Source organism: Coenobita brevimanus, chromosome 104, assembly GCF_032717465.1.
Source record: "Coenobita brevimanus isolate Jiangsu-jjx chromosome 104, ASM3271746v2, whole genome shotgun sequence".
NCBI lineage: Eukaryota > Metazoa > Arthropoda > Malacostraca > Decapoda > Coenobitidae > Coenobita > Coenobita brevimanus.
Window position 1 is genome coordinate 19,750,439 of NC_137057.1, and position 12,443 is coordinate 19,762,881.

Genomic DNA, 12,443 nt, shown 5'->3' on the forward strand with positions numbered 1-12,443 from the left:
AGAGAGCGTAGAATACTGATGATGGATACGCAAAGTAGCTAAGAAAGAGAAAGTCCAGAATGTGACAAAAAAAAAAAAAGTTATGGAGATGGAGATGACTGGCGTGGGAGACGAAAGAGAGGACAGAATAATGGGAAGAATAAATAAAGGAGTAAAGGTACAGGGGTGGTAAATATGAAAGAATCAATAGAGCGAGAAGGCGGACAGTGATAGTGCTAATGATGAGAGAGAAAGAGAGAGAGAGAGAGTATTTGTGAATACAGAGTCCATACACCCCAATAACTCTGAACAAATATTAACATTTTTATACAGCTACAAGCAGAGGTACCCGACGTTTTCTGAGCCAAAAAGACGAACACTCTGATGCTATTTGTTCTAGTTCATTCTGTCTTTCAACTCCCGAAAGACCATGTACCTCTTATGCTTTTGAAGAGGGATCATACGAGGCCCAGAACTTTCTATTACTGCGTTCGGAGACTAGCGCACAGTATTTGTGCGCACTTGTTTACCCTTACCAGTGACCTCAAATGACCACCGACTGGTGACCTCAAATGACTTCGGAGATCAACCCCACATAGCCTATGTCCGAACTGGAGGTCATGTGAGTCTCCATGCGAAAAATTAGGCTGCTGGATCCAGTCATTCGAGCGTGTATTACTGGTGATCTCCAATGACCTCCAACCACTGACCTGAAAAAACCTCGGAGGCCAACCTCACATAGTCTGTCTCCGGACTGGAGGCCATGTGAGTCTCAACGCCAAAAATTGGGCTGCAGGGGTACATGGCGTTGCCTGGGCGAAAAAGGCGAACACTCCATCAGTGACCTCAAATGACCCAATTCTGAACTTTGACCCCCCTAAAACCATGCTTAGATCACCCTGATTAAGAATATATTTGGGTCTGGGGTCTCTGGCCATTAGTTTGGAAGTGATTGAAGAACAAACATACAAACAACACAACACGCCTCTTTTATATATGAAGATATACTCTAATTATTTTCTCGTCGTCCTTTGGCTTGCCGTGGCCAATCAATAACTGCTTTGCCTAAAAAGTTCATTGTTTACCTCCAGCACCACTCTGTCCACAGGCCGGCCGGGTGGCAGGTAACCTGGTAAAGGTAAGGGTACGCGGAGGAGGGGGGGCAGGTGGAGTGGCCGAGCAGGGAAAGGGTTCAGGGAAGCAGAGAATATGCTGAGCAGAGGGGAAGTGTGAGGCTAAAACCCCCTCCTGAGGCAGTGCATTGAGTGAAAGACAAAAGGCACATCAGTGCGACAGCAGAAGGTGGAGGGAGACGCGACAACAGTAAACAGTAGCACTGTAAAGTAACGAGCTGGATGAGAGAGGAAGAGAAGAGCAAGGAAGGTGGAGACTGGGGGATGTACATCATAAACGGAAACAGGCAGGAAGGCAAGGGGAGAGGAAGGGCGGGAAGACAGATCGTGGGGCAAGGTAAGGAGGAGTTGTGAGAGGAGGGTTGGAAGGCAAACGGAGAAGGAGGGTAGGAAAGTAACATATGAAGCTGTATTGAGCTAGGACACAGACAGATAAGTCGAGAGAGGAATGTGAGAAGGAAGGAGGGGCGGCCCGGAAAGGTAATCATGTCATGTGTAGGAGATGTAAGCTGGAAGGTAAGCTAGCAGACGAATGAGCTGGATTAAGACTGACGGCGATAGATGAGCAGGGTAGTAACTAGAATAGTATGAATGCAGGACAGAACGTAGTAAATGAAAGTTTAGAGGTAAGAGTACCAATAACGTAGATGGAAAAATAGGTGTGAATTGCAATTGAAGGCAGGGCCAGATAAACCCTGCTGTGGCCTGGTAGGCAAAGCAGACGGTTGGCCTGCAACATACAGATCTCTTTTTTCCGTTATTTCTAGTGAAATTTTAGCATGACCTATAATGGCCTTTTTTGATGGCCTGATGGGTGATGGCACTTATTTGGACGCCCAAAACGTATATTTATTTCGTTCTGGAAGTCTGGATGGCCTGTGACAGGCCGTGCCTTGGTAGGCAGTTGCCCATTTTGCTGCAGGGGTACCTGGCGTTGCCTGGGCGAAAAAGGCGAACACTCCACCAGTGACCTCAAATGACCCAATTCTGAACTTTGACCCCCTAAAACCATGCTTAGATCACCCTGATTAAGAATATATTTGGGTCTGGGGTCTCTGGCCATTAGTTTGGAAGTGATTGAAGAACAAACATACAAACAACACAACGCGGCTCTTTTATATATGAAGATATACTCTAATTATTGTTGGAGTAGACTGTAGCACCAGTCGAGCAGGGCAGTACTCCCGAGGTGGATGGAAAGCTGATGACAGGGAGTGCTGGAGCTCCAGTTTCATCAGCCCTCAGGACTAGTTCCTGACCATCCCCCTTTGCTGAACTTTTTCAGTGTCTCAGTTACACAGAGAGTAGGCCAGCATGCTCTCCAGTACAAATTTCTCTATCTATCTTCACCAAACTACATGCACAGTACACACTACACTTCCTATTCAAAATTCACCAAAATGGCGTCAATTCACCCAGCCTCGGAGTCCCCAGGGGGGGGGACCATAAATGCCCCCGCCATCTGCCCCTCTCCCGGTGACGACTCGAGGTGCCTGGAACCACTGTCTGACTCTCTTCTTCTTCATTTCTGCAACATTCGCGGCCTTCCATCTAACTTTCGCTCTGTTGAGCACCACCTCTCCTCCTCTAAACCTCACCTTCTTTTTCTAACGGAGACTCAGCTGTCTGAGGCAACTGACAGCAAACCCTTTTCTGTATCCTCCTACTTTCTCTATACTCATTTCAAAGCCAAAGGTGGCTGTTGTGTATACATACGCAACGACTTATCTTGCTCTCGTGTTCCTGAACTTGATTCTTCTGAATTCTCCACTCTCTGGCTTCGGCTTTCCTGTCATTCTCTGACTAAATATATCTGTGTTGTTTACTTATCCCCCAATTCTACTGACTATCAAAAATTCTTCGACTATCTTACTTCTACGATGGAACACATTCTGTCCATTTCTCCTTTCTCTGAAATCTCCATTCTTGGAGATTTCAATGTTCACCACCACCTTTGGCTCTCCTCTCCTTTCACGGATCCACCTGGTGAACAAGCCTACATCTTTTCTATCCTTAATGACCTAGAGCAGCTTGTACAGCACCCTACCCGTATCCCTGACCGCCTTGGAGAGAGCTCCAACATACTTGACCTCTTCCTCACAACTAATCTTTCTGCTTACTCTGTTAATCTTTTCTCTCCGTTGGGCTCCTCCGATCACAACCTTATTACCTTAACCTGTCCTATCGCTCCAGTACGGCCTGCGGACCCTCCAGGGAAACGTCGTCTCTGGCATTTTGGAGCTGCGGACTGGGAGGCCCTCAGGCAGTACTTCTTTGATTTTCCCTGGAATGATTATTGCTTCCATGGCCGAGAGCCATCTGAGTGTGCCTTGCGCATTACGGAGGTTATTCTCTCGGGCATGGAAGCATACATTCCTTTCTCATATCCTTTGACTAACGCAAGAAAGCCTTGGTTTAATCACGCTTGTTCTAATGCTGTCCGCAACAAGGAGAAAGCCTACAAAAGGTACCGGAGCCAACCCACCCCTGAATCACATAATCTTTACGTTTCTGCCCGGAATCGTGCTAAGTCTGTTCTTCGCTTTACTAAAAATAATTTCATCCATACTAAATGCTCTTAACTCTCCAACTCGAATTCTTCCCGCTCCTTCTGGCACCTTGCCAATAATCTTTCTAACAACTTTACCTCATCATCCTTCCCTCCTCTTTTCTACTCTGATGGTTCTGTAGCTATTTCTTCTACTGATAAAGCAGATCTCTTCGCACAGACTTTCTCCTCCAATTCCACCTTAGACGATTCCGGTGCTGTTCCTCCATCACTTCCCCCCTCTGACTTCCTCATGGCTGACATTAAAATTTCTTCAGTTGATGTATTTTCTGCTATAACTGGCCTCAATACTAACAAGGCATATGGGCCTGATGGGGTCCCTCCTGTTGTTCTCAAAAACTGTGCTTCTGTGCTTACACCCTGCCTAGGCAAACTATTTCGCCTTTGTCTGTCAACTTGTACCTTTCCTTCTTGCTGGAAGTTTGCTCTCATTCAGCCAGTCCCAAAGAAGGGTGACCACTCCCAACCCTCCAACTATCGTCCAATTGCTTTAACGTCCTGTATTTCAAAAGTTTTCGAGTCAATTCTTAATAAAAAAATTTTAAGGCATCTTTCCTATCACAACCTTCTTTCCGATTGTCAGTATGGGTTCCGTCAGGGACGCTCCACTGGCGATCTTCTCACCTACCTTTCAGACTCCTGGTCATCCTCCTTTCGGGACTTTGGCGAAAGCTTTGCCATTGCACTCGACATCTCAAAGGCTTTCGATCGAGTCTGGCATAAATCTTTAATTTCCAAACTGCACTCCTACGGTTTCTATCCTTCTATCTGTGCCTTCATCGCTAGCTTCCTTTCTGGTCGTTCTATAGCCGCTGTCGTAGACGGCCATCGTTCTTCTCCTAGATCTATCAACAGTGGTGTTCCTCAGGGCTCTGTCCTATCACCAACTCTCTTCCTTTTATTCATCAATGATCTTCTAAGCTGTACATCTAACCCTATCCACTCATACGCTGATGACTCCACCCTTCACCTTTCCATTCGGTTCCCGCAACGCCCATCTCAACAGTTACTTCAACAAACAAGGGATGAGGCTATGGCACACCTAATGTCTGACTTGGCTCATATCTCTGACTGGGGTAAAAATAATATGGTTGTCTTTAATGCATCTAAGACTCAGTTCTTACACCTATCAACCCGACAAAGTCTTCCACAGGTATACCCACTAATGTTTAATAATATTCAGATTAATCCTGCATCATCCTTGAACATGCTTGGGGTTTCATTTACTCGGGACTTATCTTGGAAAGATCATATTACATCTCTTGTAAAATCTGCTTCCAAGAGATTGGGTGTGCTAAGCCGACTCCGCTCTTTCTTTACCCCTGCACAATTGTTGACTCTATACAGGGGTTTTATCCGCCCCTGTGTGGAGTACAACTCTCATGTGTGGGGAGGCTCCCCACATACAGCTTGTTACGACACGGAGGGGCTAAAGGACTATCTGATAGCCTTTAAAGTGCGCAACGGAAATTTTAGAATACCAAGTGGCAGTTAGCCACACCAAGTCGTTAAGCTTAAATAGGGGAAAATGGTGATAAAGTGTAAAACATACCAATGACCAAAAGGAGGAATGAAATAGGCAATTAAAAATACTTAAATTAATTTACTTAAACACTAACTTAAAGCTACAAGAACAAAAACAAACAGGTTCAAACAGGATTGCCAAACTAGCTCTTGCAGAAGTTATCCTAAAGTTCAGAATGTTAATAATAAAGATAAGCCAGAACAAACTAGCCCTTGGGTTATAAAACCTCTGGGGACTTGCAATACATACCTGGCATAAAAATATAGACTTAACACTAATATAACGTGACATTAGCTAGGGCAATAAGTGATTCTAAATCAATAATTCTTATAAATAATAGCAATATCAAAAGAACCTATTAAATCTATCATGTGCTGACAATAAACTAACTTACGTGTAGCATATAAACTACTATATTATAATAATATCCCCAGAACAGAGCAGTCCAACACACCGGTCAAGCTCAAGCCGTTAACTAACTCAGGAAGTCCCAGCGCGGCTTATATTAACTCGGGAAAGCAAGAAGGGTAACTCAGAGAAGCAAGAAACGCAACTCAATGAAGCTGGAGGGCAGAACAGAAAGAAGGTTGAAACCGTGAGCAAATACAAGAAGCTGGTTCGAAACAGCTCTTAAACTATCGACACACAGCTGGGCCAGACTGTTTCCTACGATCTGATATTTATGAACTCTCTTCACAGAATGCTAAGCATGGTACTAACGAATGAATATTAAAGATTCTGGATATTACATATGAATATAAGCAATGTATATCTGCTACACTTAACACGCCCACACCTAAGAAAGAATTTTCCCGATGGAAAATTCGTTCTCAAGAGCGCGACAGGCAATCATCAATCACGTTATCAACCCCCTTGATATGCTCTATGTTCAAGTTATACTCTTGCAGAAAGAGGCTCCAGCGTGTTAGCCTCTGATTTTTACCTTTTAACTGGTTTAGAAACTTTAAGGGGTGATGATCGGTGTAAACAGTGACTGCCGGCCCAAAAGCAGGAATATAAACAAAAATTCTGCAGGGCAAGGATCAGGGCAAGTAGTTCCTTTTCAACAACTGAATAATTGCATTGAGCCTTAGAGAACTTTTTACTGAAATAACAGACAGGATGTTCTATGCCCAGATCATCGTCCTGTATAAGTACAGCTCCTGCTCCTACATTGCTGGCATCAACGGCCAGTTTGAAAGGCCTTGAAAAATTAGGAGCAAGCATCACAGGGTGACAACTTAAAATTCCCTTTACAGAATTAAAAGCACTTTTACAATCCTCATTCCAACAGAATTTCTTCACTTTCTTTAACAAATCTGTCAGAGGGGCCACAACACTTGAAAAGTTCTTAATAAACCGTCGGTAATATCCAACAGTGCCCAAGAACCTTCGAAGCTCACGCCTGGTTTTCGGTGCTGCAAAGTTCTTAATTGCCTCCACCTTTGAAGAAGGGGGACAAACACGACCGTGACCAACCATGTAGCCAAGGTACTGAACTTGAGCCTGAACAAATTCACATTTCTTTAAGTTAGCTACAAGGCGAGCTTCTGAGAGCCTTGAAAGTAACATTTTTAATTGTTTTAGGTGATCTTCCCAAGTATCACTGAACACTACTACATCATCCAAGTACACCACATAGTTTGGAAGACCAGTAACAACTCTGTTCATAAATCTCTGAAAGGTAGCGGGGGCATTTTTCATCCCATAAGGCATCCCATTACAACAATAAGTTTGACCATCTGCCACAAAACACGAAACTTCTTTTGCTCGCTCCGTCAAGGGAACTTGCCAGAAACCCTTCTCAAGATCCAGCTTAGTAATGTAGTGGGATGAACCAATGCAGTCAACACAATCTTCCAGTCGAGGCAGGGGATAGGTATCAGTCCTAGTCAGGGCATTGACTCTGCGGTAGTCGATGCAAAATCTCGCTGTCCCGTCAGGCTTGGGCTGCAGTGTCACAGGGGAGCTCCACGGGCTCACACACGGGGAGACAAGACCATTGTCCAGCATGTACTTCAGCTCCTGGCGGAGGACTCCTAAGCGCTTGGGGCAGACACGATAAGGTGGCAGCTTAACGGGGAGTGTGTCACCCACGTCAACATCATGCTCAATCCAGGTAGTCCGTCCAGGGGAGCTACCAAATACATCCTTAAATGAAGAAAGAAGTGTTAATAATTGTTGTGACTGATCGTGTGGCAAATGTGAAACCTTTTCAGCAAGGGAAAAGCCGGCCTCAGCATTGTTTTGCCAGGCACTTGCAGTATCGAAGTCAAAGTCCTCCTCATTTTGTTCCTGGGTTACCAAACCGCCGGGAACCTCTTCAATCTGTTCAAGTGAGACTAGATGCACATGTACAGGGGCATCTGGAGTACGGTAATATGGTTTCAGCATGTTAACATGGCAAAGTTGATGTTTCTTACGTCTGTCTGGTGTCTGCACTAAATAATCAGTACTACCCACTTTACGCACCACTGGATAAGGGCCACAAAACTTTGCAGCAAGAGGCTGTCCTTGAAGAGGCAATAGCACTAACACTTCATCACCAACCTTAAATTCTCGTAAACGAGCTTTCTTGTCATACCACCTCTTCATACTGGTTTGGGCCTGTTTCAAGTTCTCTCTAGCCACTTGTAAGCATTTAGAGATCCTGTTCTTGAAGTCACTAACAAACTCAAGTACATTATGGCTCATGGTGGAATCACTAGACCAAGCCTCTTTAATGATGGACAATGGGCCTCTTACCTTGTGGGCAAATACTAGCTCATTTGGGGAGAAACCCAAACTCTCTTGAGGAACCTCACGGGTGGCAAACAGGAGGAATGGCACTCCTCTATCCCAGTCCTTTGAGTGTTCCATGCAATACTTCCGAAGCATCGTCTTAAGGGTCTGGTGGTATCTCTCTAGGGCACCCTGGCTCTCAGGATGGTATGCACTGCTCTTCACATGCACAATACCAAGTTGGGCCATGGACTGCTGGAAGGCATTTGAAAGAAAATTAGACCCTCTATCAGACTGAATCTCCCTTGGCAACCCAAACTTAGTGAAGTAATCAAGCAATGCCCGAACAACTGTTCTAGCCTTCGGGGAACGAACAGGGATAGCCTCAGGGTATCTAGTGGAAGAGTCAATTATAGTTAGTAGGTACTTATTACCAGAGGATGTAGGAGGCAGGGGTCCCACCATATCAACTATAATACGAGTAAATGGAGGGTCAAAGGCAGGAATGGGAATGAGAGGCGACTTAGCTATGGGTTGATTAGGCTTCCCCACCATTTGGCAAGTATGGCAGCATCGCACAATCTGGGCCACATCTGCTGCCATATGCGGCCAGTAGAACTCTGCACGCAGCCGCTCTAGTGTCTTCCTAACACCCATGTGGCCTGAAAACGGAGTACAGTGAGCCAACTCCAATAGCTCCTTCCTACAAGCACTGGGCACAACAATCTGATGACAATTCCACATTCCGTCATCAACATCAACATACGGGGGACGCCATCGCCTCCACAATACTCCATCCTTCACATAAAAGCAACCGCCTTTTTCAACATCGCAATCCTCCACTGCAACTAACCTCAGCTTCTGGATCTCTGGATCAACTGCCTGCATCTCCTTCAATCTCTCAACACTCACCTCCTCGACAGGAACAGAAGTATCATCTGGTAAATTCATGAACGTATCTTCCAAGGAATAGGAATCGTCGGAGTCTTTCTCATTGGTGTCTTTGGGCGATGTCTCTGGGCTAGTTTCCACTATGGCCGAAGGATCACCAGACTCCCCTTCACTAAGTGGCATGTCTCTGCTCTGCTCTGTCCGTGCCATAGATCTGGTCACAGCACATGCTGGAAATACATCTACATCATCTTTATTAACCTGTGGGGGATCATCAGGCACAGGTATCTCACCGACAGTACAGGGGCAATACACTTGTTCTCACCTGCCAAGTCATTTCCCAGTAGCAGGTCAACACCTTCAAGAGGAAGAGAGTCAACTAGTCCAAGGCGCGCTTGTCCCTCAAACAGGTTACATTTCAAGTCACCAGTGACCACAGGGATTACCTTCGCGCCAGTAACTCCTTGAATCATCACAAACTCTTTAGTTGGGACTTTAGTTTCAGGGCTTACCCACAATGAAAGTGAAGCTCCAGTGTCACGCAGATCTTCACAGGAAATTCTGCTCCGTTCAACAATACCATACCAGAAAACAAATATGGAGCAAAAGAAGAAGCAGGGGCAGAACTGCTAACTGCCGCCTGGACAATGTCTCCAGAAATTGAAGTGGCATCAGGAACGGGTGAGGGCATACCACCTCCCGCCTGCAATTCGACAGTGGGCTCCATATCCCCAATCACTGAAACAACAGGCTGAGAGGGGGAAGAAACAGAAGACTCTCCAGCCACCTTTTGGCCTGAAGGGCAAACTGGAGTCACCACTGGTCCACCTCGAACAAGGTTGACTGGCTTAGACGGAACATTCTTCTTGAAACACTTTTCAACACTGTGACCTGGACGCTTGCAATAAATACAAAAGTGATAAGGGCGCCTGAAAGAACCAGAGGAGATATTATAGGGCACAGAAGAGGGATTAGGTTTGGAATTAACAGCTAGGTCTGGCTTACCCGAGTGTTGGTTACTCTGCTGTGGGGTATACTTCTTAGAGGAGAAATTCCTAGAGAATTCCTTAGGTTTATTCCCATATTTATGCAAGACATAATCATCAATAATGACAGCTGCTTCAGACACTGTATTAATTTGCTTGTCTGATAAATGAATCCTTAATTCACTGTCTAATTTATCCATGAAATTCTCAAGGATTACAATATCCCTTAACCTAGTACAGCTTGGGTTATTGCAATCTGCCACGTTTTCACTTCTAATCCACATTTGGAAAGTGTCAGTCACATGCCTAGCAAACTCTAAGTAAGACTCCTGGGGGCGTTTCTTAGCATTCCTAAACCGCTGACGGTATGCCTCAGGTCTTAATTCATAAGCACGTAAAACTGAGCTCTTCAAAACTTCATAATCTGAGCATTCTTGAAAACTTAAGCTGTCAAACACTCTGAGGGCCTTGCCTTTAAGCACAGTATGAACTAGGGTAGGCCATCGGTCTTTAGGCCACTTATTTCCAGCAGCAATTTTTTCAAAACGTGAGAAGAACTCCAAAACAAGGGTCTCGTCAAAAGGAGGTACTAATTTAGTGGCATCAGTAGTACCGAAACCTGAGAAAGGGGAAGAATTTATCTGGCCTTCGGAGGATCTCGTACGGTATTCATGCTCAAGTTTCAATTGTTCTAACCTCATCTGTTCTATATTTGCCTGCTGCTCTAACTTCGCCTGTTCTATCTTTGCCTGGTGCTCTAACATTGCCTGTTCTAACTTTGCTTGCTCTCTAGCTCGCTCCATCTTTGCCTGCTCTATCATTGCATGTTCTCTAGCATGCTCTATCTTTGCCTGCTCTACCTCTAGCTTCATTTGCTCCATCTGAACCTCGTGTTCCCATTTAGCCTGCACCAACCTGATATCCTGCAAAAATCTATTAGAGACAGGGGAACCCTGATCTTCTGATCTAGGATGAGGGGATTCAGGCTCTGACTCTACAACACCCTCAACCACAGGTGGCAAATTTACACGTGCATGGGCATCCGTTTCCATGACTGCTTAAGCTCGGTACACCAACAAGTAAATGTACAGCTCTCAGGGACTATGACAGCTTACACAATCTTTCTTAAACCCTACAAAACCTAGTATTGACAATCCTGGCGAGGTCGCCACTTTGTTACGACACGGAGGGGCTAAAGGACTATCTGATAGCCTGTAAAGTGCGCAACGGAAATTTTAGAATACCAAGTGGCAGTTAGCCACACCAAGTCGTAAGCTTAAATAGGGGAAAATGGTGATAAAGTGTAAAACATACCAATGACCAAAAGGAGGAATGAAATAGGCAATTAAAAATACTTAAATTAATTTACTTAAACACTAACTTAAAGCTACAAGAACAAAAACAAACAGGTTCAAACAGGATTGCCAAACTAGCTCTTGCAGAAGTTATCCTAAAGTTCAGAATGTTAATAATAAAGATAAGCCAGAACATAAACTAGCCCTTGGGTTATAAAACCTCTGGGGACTTGCAATACATACCTGGCATAAAAATATAGACTTAACACTAATATAACATGACATTAGCTAGGGCAATAAGTGATTCTAAATCAATAATTCTTATAAATAATAACAATATCAAAAGAACCTATTAAATCTATCATGTGCTGACAATAAACTAACTTACGTGTAGCATATAAACTACTATATTATAATAATATCCCCAGAACAGAGCAGTCCAACACACCGGTCAAGCTCAAGCCGTTAACTAACTCAGGAAGTCCCAGCGCGGCTTATATTAACTCGGGAAAGCAAGAAGGGTAACTCAGAGAAGCAAGAAACGCAACTCAATGAAGCTGGAGGGCAGAACAGAAACAAGGTTGAAACCGTGAGCAAATACAAGAAGCTGGTTCGAAACAGCTCTTAAACTATCGACACACAGCTGGGCCAGACTGTTTCCTACGATCTGATATTTATGAACTCTCTTCACAGAATGCTAAGCATGGTACTAACGAATGAATATTAAAGATTCTGGATATTACATATGAATATAAGCAATGTATATCTGCTACACGTAACAAGCTCTTCTCAATAGGGTGGAGTCAAAGGCTTTTCGTCTCATTAACTCTCCTCCTCTTACTGACTCCCTTCAACCTCTGTCTCTTCGCCGCACTGTTGCATCTTTATCTCTTTTCTATCGCTACTTTAATGGTCACTGCTCCTCTGAACTGTCTGCTTGCATTCCTCCACCTCTACGACGAGCGCGTAGCACCCGTCTGGCAGCAAACTCTCATCCCTTTTCTGTCCAACTCTCTAATGCAAGAGTTAACCGTTACTCCCAGTCTTTCATTTATGCAACAGGTCAGCTCTGGAACTGTCTACCTCTGTCTGTATTTCCTCCTGCCTATGATCTCCAGTCTTTCAAACGTAGTGTGTCCAGGCATCTCAAAATGATCGGATCTTGAATTTGGCTCTCTGTTGTATTTTGTTTTTCTCTTGGAGGGAACTGTCACTGCGGGCTCATGGCCTTTGGTTCCTTCTTCCTCGCATAAAAAAAAAAAAAAAAAAAATCCGGCCCTGACTGAAGATGTTTGTAAAACAGCAAAGCAAGGATTTTAAGATTCATAAGTAAAAAATTTACGT

General features: G+C 44.5%; 1 protein-coding gene across 1 annotated transcript; it reads right to left on the bottom strand.

The window, feature by feature from the left end:
• Positions 1-654: 654 nt before the first annotated feature.
• Positions 655-10,856, bottom strand: LOC145416045 (uncharacterized). Its single transcript, XM_080285145.1, has 3 exons — positions 9,453-10,856; positions 6,484-9,079; positions 655-791 (listed from the first exon to the last, which is right to left on the bottom strand). Exons 1-3 carry the CDS (start codon positions 10,854-10,856, stop codon positions 655-657), a joined length of 4,137 nt encoding a protein of 1,378 aa, XP_080141271.1.
• Positions 10,857-12,443: the final 1,587 nt, after the last annotated feature.

Excerpts from the sequence above, each read along its gene's own strand:
- LOC145416045 (XM_080285145.1), bottom strand. The coding sequence starts at position 10,856 with ATGGAAACGGATGCCCATGCACGTGTAAATTTGCCACCTGTGGTTGAG. Across the intron at positions 9,080-9,452 it reads GAGACATTGTCCAGGCGGCA|GTTAATAAAGATGATGTAGA; the intron begins GTTAGCAGTTCT and ends GATCCCCCACAG. Across the intron at positions 792-6,483 it reads ATTCTGTTGGAATGAGGATT|GCAACGCCATGTACCCCTGC; the intron begins GTAAAAGTGCTT and ends TTTTTCGCCCAG.